Here is a 16,847-nt window from a genome sequence, read left to right as displayed (position 1 = left end):
TGACATTCTGTTAGATAGTCGGTGTAGGTACGTTTCAGATCCTGAACAAGTGCTGCGTACGAAATGAAAGCTCTCAAGTACACGCGTATTATGTTCGGTTAAAAAACGTATATTGTAAAAGCGTTTCGGCGTTAGTTAGAGTAATAGCGTAATCGATATTACACACCGAACACAACGACGATCGAACGTTCGCCTACGGGAAAAGTGCGTTACAGACGGAGAATACGGTCGCAGCTTCTTAGGTATAAATTGCAATACGTCTTTTTCGTTTAGTGCAATGCCATATTTAAACCGTAAACGCATTTAGCGATGTGAACGCGACGAAAAAAAAAATCGGTAACCAAAGAACGCGGAGCAGGCCCTTCGTTACATGTACCGTATAATATCCGTATAAATATATGTGCGCGCGCGTGCAGGAGGTGGTAAGAAAGGAGCGGGTTTAGTGTTTAGGGGTTGTTTTATGCGGAAAGTGGCGCCCGGGGCAATTTGTCGTTAATCCAAACGTACACGAGTATCGCACGCGCACACGCGCACACCAACACACACAGTCTTGCGCGTCCACAGGCGCACGCGCGTACACTTACACACACACGCGCGCACGTGTTCAGCGTATACGTCGGGGCGAACGGTGACGTAATCAACCTATCAACGGGCGGAACGCGCGCTCCCGTACGGGGCCGGGCCAGCACCCACGTACACGTACACGCGTACAAGCGCATATACATACGCACGTTGTCCGTCGGTCGGGCGAGTCGTGCTTACTCGTCGCAGTGGCCCTTAACGTTAAAGTTTCTTTTCCCTCTCTGACTGACCGACCGACCCTCTATCCCGCGAACACGATCGCTCACCCTATCCGCTACCTTTGCATACCCGTAAAAATATATTTCGACTTTATCTCCCGTCTGCTCGTCGTCCCCGATCGCGCACGGTCTCGATCCCGTCGCGTTCCGTTATTTTTTCATACCCTCCCCCAACCCCCGTCCGCGATCGGTGAACACGGCCACGTGAGTACGTATTGGCGTAGGTGAGCGCGCGCGCTCGCGACGATCATGACCGCCGCCGGTGCGTACGACCGCCGCCGCCGCTGTCCGAACCGCAACGACGGCGCCGCTTGACGTTCGACCCGACCGCGGCCACTGCGTACCGCGCACGGCCACAGCGATAACGTCGCGCGCACAAACAGTCGCGGCGCCGAGTCGTTCGTGTAGGTGGGTGCGTGCATGCGTCAACATGATGGACCATTTCTACTGGGATCACCATCAGCAGCATCATCACGTGCCGCCACCTCCGCATAACTATCATCACCAGCAACAGCAGCCGCCGCCTCCGCCTCCGCCGCCGCAGCCGCAGCCGTCGCACCAACTTCAACAGCACCAGCCACCGCATAGATTGGACGTCGCCGCTGGTGCCCCCCGTCAAAACGACACGGACAACGTGTCCAACGATTCGTACCTGACGTCGTCGCACGTGAGTGTTTGATCGCATTTGTCACGGACAACATACGTGCGCGTCCAATCGCGATTATCCGTTCGCCGGTGGTCGCGTGTCTTTTAAGGGCTACGGGTTTTCGGCTCGTAACGCGAACATCACGTTCGTAAGGTTGCCGCGAAAAACGATCGAATTCGATTGCGAAAAACATCGAAAGTTAATCGTCGCATATGTTTATCCGAACAGAACAATGCGACGAACGATTTCAAAAACACGTAATTCGATTTTTATCGTAACCAAAGTGGTTTTAAAACGATATTGAACGTACGTGTACCTTTTACACAATATTACGTTAACCTTATCCCTAGAATAGGCGCGTGCGTATGGTTTAGATTTCTACTTCTGTTTAGATAGTATCTCAATCATAAGCGTGTGCAGACATAACTGGCAAGGTAGTCAAACATAACATTATTATCATTTAATATTAACAAAAAATTTGCATTCGTAACTTCATTTAACTTAAAAACTATATTTCTCCAGTATTCATACATTTTTTTTAACGTTAACTAATGTTTCGAAGTGGTTGAAAATAATATGTTTATTTATTATTGTGATCATATTGAATATTTTGGTGAGGGTTGGAAGTTTCACAGAATAGTCAAGTACCTACCCTGACTACCCCGTGTGCACGCTTATGATCTCAATAATATCGTTATCAATAATGCTTACGAGTAAAAATCAGTGTACATTCCTATCGAAAATCGTACAAAATTCATCTGAGCAATAGAAAAAAATCGACTAAATAACGGCTATTTATAATATTTGATCACTGTTGTATGAATTATTTATGTTTTCTGATAAAACGATGCACTCGGAAGTGCGCTATTAAATCAAAATAACATTGCTCGAGCCATGCATGTATTCAATTTGCATGTTGTACATTTGGCATGTATTAATATTTAAGTAGTAAGTTAACCGTGTGTGCAATTAATTATTGCTTTTGTCGCACTACCCATCGATCAGAATGCGAATTATTGGAATTACAATCGTAGCCAACTGAAATCTATGATTTTTGCGTTTTTACGTTTTGAATTCAGGGGATCTGTTAAAATATTTATATCTAAATTCTTAACAAAAATAAAGTAGTATCAACAGATATTTTTTGAAACCTTATTTTGTTATAACAGTGATTCTGTCTCATCCTGTGTTTCCGACCTAATGAGTATTTTTAATAGTACTTCCTTATCTGGTATATTATACGGTTACATATGGAACCAAGCGCTCCCGCAGGTTAAAATTCCACCCGGGGCAAGATTAAAGTTCTAAGGGCCAAAACAATGTGTATCTAAAAATAGATGAGAACAAAATCAAATACCATAGAAATCGGTACTCGGAAGAATTTATAGTTTTAAGCGATATGCAATCATGTGTAAACGTTGTAAACTAATAAAGGTTATACATTTTAGATTATCTAATAATATAATAAATTTTACTAAAATTCATATATGGATCTCAATAAAATTATGTTATAATTAATATGCATGGTATAAAATTAACAAAAGTTTTGAAACAAAAATTCCCAGTAGGGATAATGGCCCCTTTTGCCCTTCCTGCGGGTACATATGTATGGAACAACGTTTAAATTTATAAAGTATAAACTAAAAAATTATGTTTATTTTAATAATTTTATATTTTTAAATGACAAAAATAGAAATAAAACTTTTAGATTTTCAAAAGCGAAAAATATTAACAATTAATAATGTTTCAGTTTTTAATATCGAAAAACTTAAATTATTTATAACGTTTAAATTTCCCCGATTACGATAAACATAAAAACTTAACAACGTTTAAACTACCATTAGCGATAAACGACATAAAATCAAAACGGTCGTAAAGTTGAAAAAACATTTTTTCAATTCGAGTCCTGGTTCTATATTTACTCGTCGAGCTTCAGTAACACACTCGTGTACTGTTTTTTTATTTTTATTTTACAGCTCGCTAAGTCTAATTATATACATGGAGTTTTCGCGGTTTTTCAATGGTCGAGTTTTATAACTCAATCGGCAAAGTTATTCCGATGGGTGAGTTTGAATATGAATAAATTTGAAAACACTCCTCACGTATGAAAAGCGCATTAGTTGAATATGTATTTTTTAAACGTACGACGTTGGTTTTACTGTACATGCGTGTTACACAAATTATATAGATGAGTTTACTTATATATTTTTTTGTGAATTATTATATATTTTTTTACTGTCTTAATTAGATTAGTAAATACAAATAATTAATTTATATTTAATTTAAGAAAAATCACTACAACCTTTATGTCCTCAGAATAATTTCGAAAAGGTCTCGTAATAATTTTTCAAATCACCATACATCATTATTACGTAATTCTGTAATTGTTATGCTTGGTAAAAGCAATAGCTTTAGAATTAAAAGAAATTGTATCATATCATGTTATAACTTTTATCTACTATACTGAAATTATTCGAATTGAATACGTTCCGAATTATAATACATTATTTTTATGAACTCATAACAATTTAAAAATATAAGTGTATATTTAATACTACGTGCTTTGAAAACAAAACGAATACCGTTGTTACCTAATATTAAATGTGAACTAAACATGTTTAAAACTAGTAGAGCTGTAGAGGTAATAAAACGTATGATATTAAAACGGATTTAAGTTTAAAGGTTTGTTACCCTTCCTACTATAATCAATTCATCACGCTAATTTGGCGCTTTAAATGTTTTGTCAGCATGTTTATAATAGGATTTCTTTATACCCCTATTCACGTATCGAATATCGAGTCGTCACTGTTTGCGGATATCACTATACTCAATAAAAGTCTAAAGTATGTTGTTTGAACGAAAAAAATAAGTCGAGTTTGCGTAGCGATTTCACCGTATTTCCCGTATACATTACGGTGGTATCAACCACATTCAGTAAATTAATTACCAAGTAGTTATTTGCGTTTATACTGTATATTTTTGTCGGTATTTATAAGAAAAAAAAACAACCAACATTTTTCTATTGATCAAATTCGTCAGCTTTTGTCATTTAATAGAAATGTTCAAGTTCTCAAAGTGGATCGTAAAATAATAGTGTCTACAGACAGCTGTGCAGAAAATAGTGTATACTGTTTAACGTGACATTGAATTATTCATTTATATTATTTATTCATATTTATATATTATCATTGTTGGTTAACTTAATTTGTAGCAGTACATTATATTATATTTTATAGGCGTTCACTGTGATATCTAAGCTACGTAGTATGCATGATATTTTTATCAAAGCTATACGATTATCCATCTACATTTTACTTTGATTTATTAGTGTGAATAAAAAATAAATAAATAGCGGTCATCGTTATAGCTTTCCAATTTTCCACCCCACGCAACCGCTGTATATTATGGGCGTGTTGACTTGTACCGAAACATATTATTAAACTGCAATTTCCTACATTTTATTCACCTATATTAAACAATTTACGTGTTGGCGTCTGATTAAAATCTGATTAATATTTTATAAACTTATTATTATGTATGCGTAAAATAATTAATTTAATATGCTTGGTCAAAAATCGTTCACGAAATCAACTGTTGAGTGTTTCAATGATGAATGTAACATGCACAAATAATAAGGACAAATTAAAGTAATATTGATTCACCGATTGCGATTTGTCTTTTCACGTAACATAGGTTAGTGAATTCTAAATTAAATATACATTTTAATGCCACGTGTTCCGAGATGTTTACCAACAATTGTTCAATAGAATAAATGTACTTCATTGTGTACATCATGAAACTATATACAATTCAAATTGTATATTGTATTTTAAATCGTGGGTACATATAAAATCGTTGAAAATTTGAATGGACGATTAATGTGATAAATATTTTCATCATAATTATTATTTTCTCGATTAAAATTTCATTTGTAGTTAAATATCTTCAATAATTATTAGTCAATTCATTATTTCTATGAATAAATAGTAAATTATTATAAATAGCAACTGGATCAGACGGCCAAAATAATATTAACAGTATAATCTAAAAAAAAACACGTACCTATTTTCTATACGTTTTGCGTATATTTTAATGCATTTATAAAATAACGTGCAAAAATAATGTGAAATGTGTTGTTAACAAACACCTGTCAAAAAATAAAATTAATACGTTTCCATTGCCAAGAAATATGCAAAACATTTGCACCGCAGGATTGATATAGGGTACTTAATGGATTTTACAAAATTCGTTTCAACAAAATACATGGTGTACATAGGACGTGTCGCTAGAACAACGATAAACAAAATGTAAACTGACGCGATTTGTCAACAACTGATTTAAATACTGAATTATTCGTGTATGTTTGGCAATTTTCGAATCTTGCTGTAGACACTTTAAATCCATTTCTGCTGTAATTTGATATAAATACTGTGGTACCATTAGGTATTATTTGAGTAATACTTATCCGACAAAATTTCGCTTGTTATTTTGGATACACCGACGTATTCCTTTCGAAGATTTACGATGAACAAAAAGGGAATAAATTAGTATAGTGTACTTGCTTAGTTTGACGTCATATCCTTTTGCTATCAACAAACATAAATATACGTGTTGTTCCATCACTGTTGGCCGGCCTGAAGCCATGCCGCTTTAATAATAAGCATTAAAATTAATTAATCGATTCGGTTTTTTATTGATGTTCTTAAAAGTTTTGTTATTTTATTACCATTTTTGTTAAACATTTTTTAATTTGAGACATAGCGCGTTTTTGGTTGTACTTTGTTGTTTAAATTGTATAATAAAGGCAGAACCGGTATTTTAAGTATCATAGCGCCACTATTAGTACTATACACAAAAATGGTACCGCCAGTTTATAGAAAGAAGTCGTAAAGTTTAAAACCCCGAATAATGTTTTTTCAACCCGGAATATGTACATAAGAATCGGCCATTTTTAATTTAAAAGGAAATAAAAGGGAGGAAAGAAATATATACACACGTAGGTCGGTATCCAAAACGAAAATAAAAAAATAAATCTCACCCTATAAAATGTGCTTTCGTTTAAAGACATGTATCAACAAATTTTATTAGTTAACATATATTTTTAATTTTCATAATTAAATAAATCAACATGTATAAGACAATTTTAATTTGTTTTCCTCATAAAAATTCAAACACAGTATTCGTCAACAAATATTTTTTAGAATTATTTATATTATATATTACTCGTATTATATAAATTAAATTCCAACTTTGAGTTCGATTTAGAATTACATTTTATTATTATAAACGGTGATATGTAGTTTGGATTTTAAAAAAAGCTAATATACAAGCGTTTTTGATGTCCTTAAGGTAGTTTTATTAAAATTTATGGTATGTGTAAGAAATTAAATTAATTCGTACGCTCGAAAATCAGTTCCATATATAATTTAGTTAATTCAAACATTTTAAACACTCGTAAAAAAATGAACAGGTAACTTTTAAACAATATTTAATTTTTTTTAAAATTTCAAGTATACATAATTATAACTAAAAGTATTATCAGTAAATCAGTCATCGTTTGTTTACACGCCGTATAATAATTAAACTATTTAACCCTTATAAAAATAAAATAAATAAAATACGTGACATAAATTTAGTTGTTTATTAAATGTTAAGTTTTAAAACAAATATCCTTGGTTTTCATCCAAAAATAAACTATGCACATCACTCTTTCTGTTTCCTATTAAAATAGACAATCGGCGAAATCGTTATAATTAAACAGAATTGTCATTTTCAATTTACTAATAAAATATTATAATACACTTCCTTAAAATATTCCTAATTTATTCACAGTAATTTTGAAAATGAACGCTTTAAAGTTCAAAATATATTGTCATATTGTCATATTGTTCATATAAAAACATATTTGTTTGCATAAGAGAAAATTCATCAAGAAGAAATTAATTATTTTAAAATTAATAATTTTAATAATTATATGTATAGGTATTATATAATTAGTTGGCGTGATTGATAATAATCTAATTACTGATAAGAAAAATTATCGAAAATAGAAAATTCAATGGAAAACGGTACTATTCTATACTATTCTATGTATTGGTTTTTAAAAACATGTTTTCAGAATATTTTTGTATGGTTTTGAATATAATTGATTGATTTATTTTAAATATAGAATTATTAGAACTTTCCTTTGAATTCTTCAATAAAAATCTATGAGCAAATATATTCAAACAATCTAAAACTATGTATGATAATTGTTTAATACATTTTTAAGGCACTATTGAGTATTAAAAGTATAACGCTATTGTATGAAAAATATTATCAACATTTTCTTAATCTTTTGAACTGTCTAGTAATTTATAAACAATAAAGAACAGTTTTAACCGTTTTCAATTCCAATCTACGGTAAAACAAGTTGCGCTCAGATTTGAATCGTTAATGGGAACATTTTGGTGTTTGGATTTAAAACACTAAAAACTTGATGATCTTTTAACCGGCGCCGAGGTTATCAATGCGAAATATTGCATACCTATACATATTTCATATTATTTATACACGTACAACGTGTATACGTATACGAATCGTGCAACACGTTTTCGTTTCATGTATTGGGGTGCAGTAAATTGAAAATCGAAGTACAAAATTAACCTGTGTCCAACATCCAAGTGTCTGGTATTCCGTTAAAATCATTGCAAACGGTTTATAATAATTGTTTGGAGTGCATATTTCTCAAAAGAGTAAAAAAAAAAAAAATGTTTTTACGTGCAAAAAGATTTGTGACAACGATCAGATATCATCGTCTATTGTCCGGTTGATGGTTATGCAGGTACTTGCGCTCACCACGGTCAAGGCGAAACGAAACGACACCCGAGGGTTACCGTCACCGTTGAACGCCGTAAACCTTACGGATCGGTTTTCGCGACAGTACAAGTTGTTGATATTCTGTTTGATTACATTTTGTTCCAACGCGCGGTCGAACGGACGTCGGACGATAAAGCGTAAGCGACTTTTCCCGTCGACACGCAGCATTTACGTAACAGCGCCCATAGGCGCAACTAAAGCCCAAATATTGAGGGTGCTAAAATTGCGTAGCTCACACTAACCCTCGCACACACACCCCGAGTACCATATCTCAATTTAATCATTAAATGTACCATAACAACACGCATACACTAATATTTTAATTTATAAACATTAACAAGCATAGATTGTAATATACCAGTTTATTTTATTATATTATTTTATTTAGGTATACTAAGAAATACACAAATTATAAAAATATTATACAATATACAACATATAATATTCACACTAGTATTATCTTGCGACAACTAATGGAATATTTTTCAAGTATTTCTGACGATGTGATTAACTAATAGTCATGAACAATTCATATTTCTGATAAAAGCATTAAATAGAAATAACTACATGACACAAGGAAAACACTATTTTTTCGTATAGTTTTTCAATAATTAATTTTTTAACCAGGGGTTGCTATAGCACCCCCAAGCACCCCTTAGTTGCGTCGATGACGGCGCCGAGCCCGCGAAGAATACAAAGTTTCACGCAATAACGCATTGACGTACAACAGACGCAAATGGAATCGTTCGTTGACTTTCGTCGAAACTTTTTTTCCGTTCCTCGACGTACGCGCGTACTGTCTACCACGAGTACGTGTGTTCACACAATAGGCTGCGATGTGGGGAAAATGTGCGGTGATCGATTTACAAGGGCGACGATTTCGACGGTTAACGCGAGCGTAAATAAAACAGTGTATAATATTACACAAATATCGAATACGCAAGCGAAACGCATACGCGCATATACGGTCCCCGATTCGTACATTATATTTGTATGACGTGTGTGTATAATTCAAACGAATACACATATGTATTCATATATTATGTATATGTACATTTACTTGTATGTGTGTGCGACGGAGAAATTTATGGCCGGTTTATACCTGTGTCAACTTAATAGGGGTCTTCGGGGTCAGGTGGTTTTCGCCGGTCGTGCTCGCGGGGGGTTTCGCGCCGGCCACCTGCAGCGGGATGTGTTCCGCACGGCCGTCGTGTTTGCGCACGCACATGTACCCGTACGCGTACCGACCGAGTGTAATGCACATACGTATGTGTATACGCGCACCCGGGGGTAAACGAACAATAGGGGCGCGCGCGTACGACGCGCCGCAAACGGGTAAGTTAACTTTTGACACCGACCCAGGAAGTCCGTGCAAACGGTAAATTTTATAATTAAAAACGGTTACTTAATATTCACGTGCATGCGTTTACGCCCCGTTTTGTTCGTTCCGCGCACCCGTGGGAATCGACACTCTAGCCTGTTAAGTACGCACACGCGGTTCCCGCTCATCGATCCCGTATTATCAGATGTTCATGTCCGACCGTTTTAATCGTCCCGTTCGCGGCGTAACAACGCATCGTTGTTTCCAGCTATATCCCGTACGGTTTTCCGCAGGACTACTGAATTTAAATCAGGGGAACGCGTTTATTTTTATTAAATTCTTCGTCGGAACCCACCCGTGCGATATCTTTGTGAAAAATATTATGTCGTTTGTTTGGTGCGAGTTTTTCAAACATTTTATACGTACCGTAAGTTATTCGAATATCGCATGACAACCCTTAAGAAACTATGGCGAGAAAATTTAAATACCATGATTTCGGATCGATGAACCGAGCACGAATTTAAATAAATTAAAAACGTTTATAAACCTTTTTGTTCTCTGTGTGCCATAAAAATTTTAGCAAACCATGTAACATTAAAAAGTATTATTAAATATTGAATAAAGAACTTCTTGAAAATTCTCAAAGTAAATTTACATAACAGCATAAAATAATAAAATACAGTTAATTTATTCATTGACCTAGAATTTCGTGTATTATATATTTGATGCTCTAAGAATATGAGTAAAATAATGTTCATACACAAAATTATTTCTACACATTTTAGAAAGTATTACAAAAACGTCTGTACTACTGTATCTACGTACACTTTCGATGCATAATAAATATAATTTTAACACATCGTACAAAAGAGGATTTTGGCAGTTTTGTTGTTTTGCATTCGTATAGGCTTATATCGCCTGAACACCACCTGATATAATTATCCATTTATATATCATTACGTTGTACACATAAAACATATACACAACTATTTTTTATTCATTTTTTTAATTTTTTTTATTTCAATAATCGGCTAATCCGCAGAGGATTTAAATCTCACAACACCCCATCCCGCAGACATCGGTGAAGTGCTTTTATCAACAACAAGAGGGGTAAAATGTGTGCACAATACGTATATAAGCTAACTAGTTATGAACATATCAAGTTAATCCCACGTCGCATACGACGAGAAAATAATGCGGTGAAGATAAATATTAAAAAAAAAAGGTGATCGGATCAACCCTGTGTATATATAAAATTACACGTACGCGTACATTATACGTGCGTAAGCGTCTGGTGTTTCACGAAATGTGAAATTAGTGTCTCGGTATCCATTCCAACGGGGTAAAATTTATTGCCTAATGGATCTAATACGTTTTCGTGTTTAATAGATAAGACGCACGGAAAACACGCTTGCGTACGTACACACGGTACTCAGGAATTGGTGGTGGGCGTGTGGGGTGGTAGGGTTGTTTAATTCGAAAGCGATTCTAGATCGCTATCGGAAAACGCATAAAAAAAATATTACGGACGTTTTATTATGGACTATTCTTCAGTACGTCGGGGTTTCACAGCACCGTATTTCGTTTCGCCCGGCTGAAACGTTACTGCTGTCGCCGTGTGAATAGCGTTTCAAGTAAGCAATACGCTTTATGCGTAGGCACCACATTGATATCGTTATTCGGATCAAGAAAAGGTTTATTGTCAGTGGCACAGCTTTTATGAATCTTTTTCACACAAGCCCGCGCTCGCCGTATTCATAATTGTTTTTTTATTTCATGAACAATTCAAAACACTGCGGTAAGCATGTTCACGATTTCCGTAGACAATAAACGATGCCGCGATGTAAACTCGAAACACCAAAAGCATCGAGAAATACATAAACGCCAGAAATGTGAATTACCTTTTACTAACGGAACGTTTTAAACGTATTAAAAAAAATTATGCTCTTATGGCACCGGATAAATTAATGTTACGTTAATTGTTATATGATTTAAATACAACAATAAGTGAGATATCAACCAAATCGCTTAGGGAAAAGCTTAATCATGTGTATTCAAATACAGTTCAATTGGGGGTTTTTTTTTTTAAGTAACATATTGTAACATAAGTACAAATAAGTAACATTTAATAACAAACTGAATGCCTAGGAAATATTTGAATTTTATTTTTTTTTTTTGATTCTGGAACATTTGAGTTGATTGATTTTGGACAATGTATAGTAGAAACGTTACAATAGCCATAGTTATTGGGTATTTTTTCCAATACTATTGCTATTGAATATTGAAAAAAACATGTGTGCATGTTATTATTATATTAGCTATGTTTATGTCGTAGAACTATATATAATGAGGTTTCGTGGAAAACCACAGGATTATATGTTTAACGATTTTTTATCCGTCTGTTAATATTATTTTTTTTTCACGTTAATAAAAACGCCCAAGTACATATACTACACCTTGTATACAACAATGTCCAACAGAGATCATAAAAAAAAAATCATAAAATCATAGTAGAATAATAATAATAATAATAATAAAAAAAATCCCCAGCCAAGGTGTATATAATATAATAAAAAATACATTGTGATGGTCGTCGCAGGCCGCAGAGAGGAGGTGTGACGACGAAGGGGCGTGTGGTGACACATTACGGGCCTAGGGGCACAATACCATTTATGGTGTAGCCCTTCATAACTCATTAGCAGCGGACGGGGCAGGCGTGCCCGGAAAACAATTCAATAGTAGCCCATCATTAGCAAGTGGACGGTATTAATTAACGGGTTTTGAAAAGGGACAAGAGCAACGGGCAGTGTTGCGACAGCGCGCATGGTGTGTGCACTGCTGTACAGGGACAACGGTCAATATGTCACACAACCCTTCACCGAGTGACCACTATATACCAAATTGCCATCAGCCTCTCGGCCCTCTCTCTTCGCCGACCGTCGAGACTCTGCACCCACTCATCCTCATCACTGTCGCGATAGCTATTTTTAGTTATACGAAGTATCCAGATAATATATACGTATACATATACTTATGGGCGTGTGCGCGTGCGAGTGTAACATGTGCCATCATCAATCATCTCCGTATTCCGCGACTCGAAATTATTTAACTTAGAGTATCCGCATCAAAACCACGGTGTAACAGTTTTTTTTTTTTTTAATTAATTCCACTCGAGTTGTGTTCAGTTGTATATGCGTATGGTATAGCGACGCGACACGAATTTCTGAGAACATTTTTACCGGTGTGCATGGATATAAATGAAACTCAATTGAAATGTCGTGTAAAATTCATACCTAAGGGGACGTTATTTGGGGGTGCGAGGGGGAGATATGATCCTCCCTGACTTTTCCGTATCTATTATACATTTGTACATAAAATATTATAATTATTAACTTATATATCATATGAATACGTATTAAATTAATTTTTTTAACTAATCTTATCTCTTCTGGACAATACTTTGCCATGGGAGAACGAATTCTGGGAATCATAGATAAATTATAAATTAATTATAAACCAATCGATAATGATCTCCAAGAGCCAGAAAAGCACCGATCACACCCTGGACTGTTGATGATGGACGCCCTTTTATCAGTGCCGTAGATGAGGATGAGTTTTAGGGGTTCAACCTTATTGACAAGATACCAGTTAGTAAATGAGTAGGGATAATAATAAAAAATAATTTTTTCATTATTATATCAACCCCCTCCTCCCATAAATTATATTTACCTATGCTTTTAGTTGTTGTTTATGTTATTTATTGCATTTAAGACAATTTTTCAGTTACAATTCCAGATTTTATCTGATCCTAAAAGATTGTTATCATTTATGATTTTTACTGATTTTCATATTTAATTAGAGAATAGTCAATATAGTATATTCGGTTCTAACTCTATATTGACATGTTCTATAAATATAAGATTATCCTATGCTCAAATGCGAATATTAGATTTAATTATACTTCATTATTTTGGTGTACATAATATATTATTTTTATAAAAGTAAATTCGAATAATTCTAGTTTCGTTTGTAGTTCGTACAAATCAATGTCGAAGATAATTTTATTTATAAATATTTACATGAATTAATGTTTTTAGAGAAATAAATAAATAATGATACCTACAGTTTAATGTTAGCTTATATATAACCTATACAAAACAACAATAATTAAGAACAACCAAAATCGTAATGTACACATATTAGATAAAAATGATTTAAAAATATTTACTTTTCCTAAACATAAATAGCTAATATTACTATAATTAATTAAATTTATATACATGTTCATCATTTACACTACATTTTATTTTACCGTTGGTAAAAAAAGTTATAATAAAAATTATTAAACAATGATGTTTGGTGAAAATTTGTATTAGAAAAATAATACTTACACAGTTTTGAAATACAAATATTTATTTAACATACTAACGGAAAATATAATATTTATTTTAATCACCAGATTGTATTTATTAGTTTATATGTTTTCAATTTTGTCTTATAATATTGTAAGTTAATTAAAATTGATTTTAAATAACGTTGTTGTTATTTTAAATTTTTACTCAGATTATAATAGATACAGTTTATAAAATTATTAAAACATAAGAAATGTAATAACAAATTGCAATTTGTATTACATTTTATTTTTATTAACATAATAATATTTCAAAAGAAATCTTGTAGTCTAATTGTCATCCATACGTATGTATGTAGATATGTATGTTTTAAATATGTATTTCAACTTAATTTTGCGTTCCCTTCACTTTGTTTAATAATAACCTTTCATAGTTTTCTAGTAAATTCTATTTTATATTCAACGGAACATAGAAATATAAGTGTGAGAAAAATATTTGTAGAACATATGTATAGTTATCAATTATAAATTGGTAATTTTGTGTTAATACTTCATATTTTTGTCGAGGCATTGGCATAAGACCTTTACCTTTGAACAACGAAACGTAGTTTATCTTTTTTACAATTATTTATTTAATGAACTGTGTCTAAGTATTCTTTAAAAATATTCATTATTGGTCACAAAATAAAATTATTCACTTAATTAAGGTTGCGTGTACTTGACATCCGCCAGCACACTTTTTATTGTATCGTGATTTTCGATGTAAAAAAAAAAATAAAAAAAAAATACTGAAAATAATACTCGCGTTTTATCAGCAATTTATATAAATTATTATGATTCAAAGAAGTATAATTGAAATAATACTTAGGGGTTTAACCTCTGTATTTTTTTCCTTCTAATTACACCTACAAATAAGCACTATTATACATTAAAAAATGTTCGTATATATGTATCTATAAAGTCTGTTTATCAAACATACAAACATTGAGTCAAAAAATGAAAAATTATAAATATTTTCATACGGGACATCTTAATTCTATAATCTTTATATAAAAATACATATCAAACAGAACATACACTTAACTTGGTTCAGCACTGAATTTATATTTTTTACCTACGCATGAAATGTACATACGGTAGTATAACACTACGTAATAATTCTTATTCTTTTCACAATATATTGGGATGTATTGCAGAGACGCAATTTGAGTGACAGGAACGTTCCCACACACATGTATTTTTTTACCGCTTTTATTTTTGGCCTAGAACAATATCTGATCTTACGCTGATATTCCATCAAATCTTTATATGACATTTATGATAGATACCATACTCACTTGACGACTTGACTATAAAACCCAGAACATATATTTTGTTGAACATCGTAATAATAATATATTATGTTATGTGGTAGTCGGATCTTATCATATCTCGTCACGTCAATGTACAATGCAAAAGAGGACTTTGAGTTATTATGATAAATTTCATACTGTTGGAACAAATTGTAATCTTTCTAAGCATTAAAAACACGTAACTGTCCGTACTTTTTGTTTTGATTAGTTATTTATATTAAAAATGGCAAAATTAATTAAATAAAATACAATAAAACTCGCTTCAGACGCTCTTATGGTGGAAAATCATCTTATGCGAGAATCAAAAAAATATTATATAGTGATTGAAATACCTAGTTTATTTATTTTTTTTTTTATTGAATATAATTTAACGGGTAAAATATTTATAAATTATAATTACATATACTTCCTGTTATTTAATTTAATTGAAAAATAAATTCATATGTTTATACAATATTCTACTTGTGAATTTTTATTATTACTTTTTTTTTCTATTTTATTACATGTTAAAAAATTATCTATTTTTGTTTATTTTGAAAATGCATTTCAACAAGAAAATTTTCGATTTTATTGACATAACCCAACATTTCATCGATATTTTCTACAGAGAATAATACTTTTTTACTTAATATAATACTTTCGAATTTCTGATATGTGTTGTAAACCAGCAATAATTGTACGAGTAATTAATTATTATTACAAATTAATATTAAAAGAAAACTGAAAAAACCACCACATCATTAGTATTAAAATTATATTATTATTTATGCATAAATAATTAAAATATGCATCTAATAGGTAACTACATATATACTTACTTTTTTGTTGTTCATATACAGAGAATATTAGCCTGTAAGTGTGGACGTGTGAGTTTAAATAGCTGGCAATAAATAAAGGAATTTAAATCAGGGAATATTTAACCGAGGGATAGAGGTTGTTCATAATATATTAAAAATTTGAATAGTTTTAAAATATTTTACCCGTGTACTGTTGGAAGATAGCTCGTTTCCCATAGCTTCCTTAATTTCTTCGTAGAAAGGTGCAAATCGAAATTTTCGGGGGAAAGTGAAGTTTATGCGTTCGATGTATTTAGGCTTAAGTCGTATAAGTTAAAATTTAAGAGATCTACTGGTAAGGAATAAAGCGATGCGAGGCGAGTATGAACCTACTGTAATTATATATATTGCGTTGGCTTATACACATACAGGTATTATTACGAACGCGAAATGGAGTGTTATATTATGTTCACTTATACCGTATTCACGTTTGGTATTAATGATTGTACGCGAGTGCGTGTATGATATTAAAATCACCGTAATAATTACATTCTCTTTTTCATTTTTCGAGTAATCTATCATGCGAATGAGTAGGTACCGGACATTCGCATATATTATTGCCGAAATAACATATAATGTACCAATATGCCAGCGAGAGTGTTGAACAAATATTTCGATGAAAGGAAAGTTTTCGGATTAAATTCACTTTTAGCGAATCACGTAAATGTATTATCGAAAACTGA

The 16,847-nt window shown here is 32.8% G+C and overlaps 1 protein-coding gene across 1 annotated transcript in view; it reads left to right on the top strand.

The window, feature by feature from the left end:
• The first annotated feature begins 738 nt into the window (after window positions 1-738).
• LOC112694155 (homeobox protein caupolican-like) overlaps window positions 739-16,847 on the top strand; it is a 69,423-nt gene continuing 53,314 nt past the window's right edge. The window contains exon 1 of the mRNA XM_025569542.1: window positions 739-1,467. Within this exon, the coding sequence (XP_025425327.1) occupies window positions 1,231-1,467 (237 nt within the window). The 5' untranslated portion in view covers window positions 739-1,230. The remainder of the gene's footprint in view (window positions 1,468-16,847) is intronic.

This window comes from Sipha flava, unplaced genomic scaffold (genome assembly GCF_003268045.1).
Source record: "Sipha flava isolate LNK unplaced genomic scaffold, YSA_version1 124_pilon_pilon, whole genome shotgun sequence".
Lineage (NCBI taxonomy): Eukaryota > Metazoa > Arthropoda > Insecta > Hemiptera > Aphididae > Sipha > Sipha flava.
This window is presented reverse-complemented; position numbering and strand designations above follow the sequence as displayed.